This window comes from Eimeria mitis, genomic scaffold (genome assembly GCF_000499745.2).
Source record: "Eimeria mitis Houghton genomic scaffold, Emh_scaff812, whole genome shotgun sequence".
Classification (NCBI taxonomy): domain Eukaryota; phylum Apicomplexa; class Conoidasida; order Eucoccidiorida; family Eimeriidae; genus Eimeria; species Eimeria mitis.
Window position 1 is genome coordinate 11,312 of NW_013575971.1, and position 1,999 is coordinate 13,310.

General features: G+C 51.4%; 1 protein-coding gene across 1 annotated transcript in view; it reads left to right on the forward strand.

Moving 5' to 3' along the window:
• The window catches only part of EMH_0022860 (uncharacterized protein), a gene marked incomplete at both ends in the record, with an annotated part of 3,499 nt that overhangs the window by 799 nt on the left and 701 nt on the right, over window positions 1–1,999 (forward strand). The window contains 3 exons of the mRNA XM_013502030.1: window positions 171–694; window positions 951–1,149; window positions 1,828–1,926. Of these exons, the coding sequence (XP_013357484.1) occupies window positions 171–694; window positions 951–1,149; window positions 1,828–1,926 (822 nt within the window). The remainder of the gene's footprint in view (window positions 1–170; window positions 695–950; window positions 1,150–1,827; window positions 1,927–1,999) is intronic.

A 1,999-nucleotide genomic window follows, 5' to 3' on the forward strand; every position in this document is an offset into this window, starting at 1 on the left:
CCTGCTGCTGCTGCTGCTGCTGCTGCTGCTGCGCGCGCAAACGAAACGGTCAGCCTCACATTGCCTGGAAGCAAACGAACTGCTGCAGCTGCTGCTGCGACACTGCTGCTGCTTCTGTTGCACCCGTTGCTGTTCCTTGGAATACTGCTGCTGCTGCCAATGCGCTGCAGCAGCAGCAACAGCAGCAGCAGCAGCAGCAGCAACAGCAGCAGCAGGCAGCAGCAGCAGAAGTGACTGTTTTGTTTTTGCAGGTTTCTTCTATGATGGCGACTATGGGTGGACCTGAGCGGCAGCAAACAGCTGAGGAACAAAACCAGAGGCAGTTGCTGCTGATGCTGCTGATGCAGTTGCAGCAGATGCAGCAGCAGCAGCAGCAGCAGCGGCAGCAGCAGCAGAAACGGCAACAGCAGCAAGTGAGCGCGCCACGGACGTCTATGCAGCCGATAGAGGCTCCTCTCCAGCAGCCTCAGCAGACGCAAAGCCAGGGGCAGCAGTTGCTGCAGCTGCTGCAGCGCCTGCTGCTAACACTCAATAGACAAAATGCAAGCAGCAGCAGCACACCTGACTCTGCTGCTACTCCTAACCTGCAACCCCCCATCAGCGACGCAGCTCCGCCGCCAGCAGCACCAGCTGCAGCAAGAACAGCAACAGACGTAGCAGCAACCACAGCTGCACTCAGATCGAATGTGCAGAAGTAAGCTTTCCACACAGCTAGCTAGCTAGCTAGCTAGCTAGCTAGCTAGCCAGGGAATTGGCTAGCCAGGGTGCAGCATAGAGCTAGCTACTGTTGCTATTCATGGGCTGACAAAGAAAGGCGGGTGGAGGTGACAGGGGAGGCGCTCATCGTTGCTGCTGCTGTTGCTGCTGCTGCTGCTGTTGCTGCTGCTGCTGCTGTTGCTGCTGCTGCTGCTGTTGCTGCTGCTGCTGCTGTTGCTGCTGCTGCTGTTCAGGCTGGTGTATGTGCTGGTTGCCAAGCTATGTCAGCAGCAGCACGCTAAGCATTTGCTGCAGCGGATGAGCAGCGACCCCTCACAGCAGCTGCAGCAGCAGCAGCGACACCTGTTCCTGCCGCAGCAGGAAGACCTGCAGCAGCTGCAGCAGCAGGGGCGTTGGAAGGCAGTCCAAGACGCCCAAACGCTCGCTGAGAACGTAAGCAGCAGCAGCAGCAGCAGCAGCAGCAGCAGCACCAGCAGCAGCAGTAGCAGCAGCGACAAGAGTATGCTCCTCCGTATACTTAGTTTGTCTTCTGTTTGTGTTTCTGGGGTGTATGTACACTTGAAGAGAAGTACTGTGGTTGCGGCGTTGTGCTGTTTCTTCCCTATTTGTTTGTTCATTTGCCCTCACGTTCTTCTTCTTGTTTATATTTGTTTATATTTTGTTGAGTTGTTGCTTGTTGGTTCTTTATCTGCATTTGCTGCTGCTCTGTCTGTCCTTCTATCTCTTGTATTTATATATCTCTCCGTTGCTATCACACTCTCTATGGAGACAATTTTGTTAGTATTTTGGTGTATTCGTCTTTCTATCTCTTTTTGTTTTAGTGTTAGTACAGTGTACAAACAAATCAGTGTGTAAATGCGGTGTATATACACTGCAATTCCCACTGTATATATTGCAGTGTATATACACCTCATCTGCATGCATAGATGCATCCGGGGTATATTTACTCTCCCCAGTGGCAGCATCTCCTCCTCTACAGAAAAGTTCAACTCACCAGAGAGTAGCTAACCACCTAGCTACCCACCTAGCTAGCTAGCTAGCTAGCTAGCTAGCTAGGTAGGTATACAGCTGGAGTGAAGTTGCTGTGAAGCCTCTGTTGTGCCCCTTCAGGGTATTCAAGGCGTCCGGCTGTCGCAGATATCAGAGGAGTGGAGAAAGCTGTACGGCTGCGACATAGAGGGCCCCCTGGCTCATACAGGCTGTGCAGACGTGAGAGTTTTTTTTTTTTTTTTTTTTTTTTTTTTTTTTTTTTTTTTTTTTTTTTTTTTTTTTTTTTTTTTTT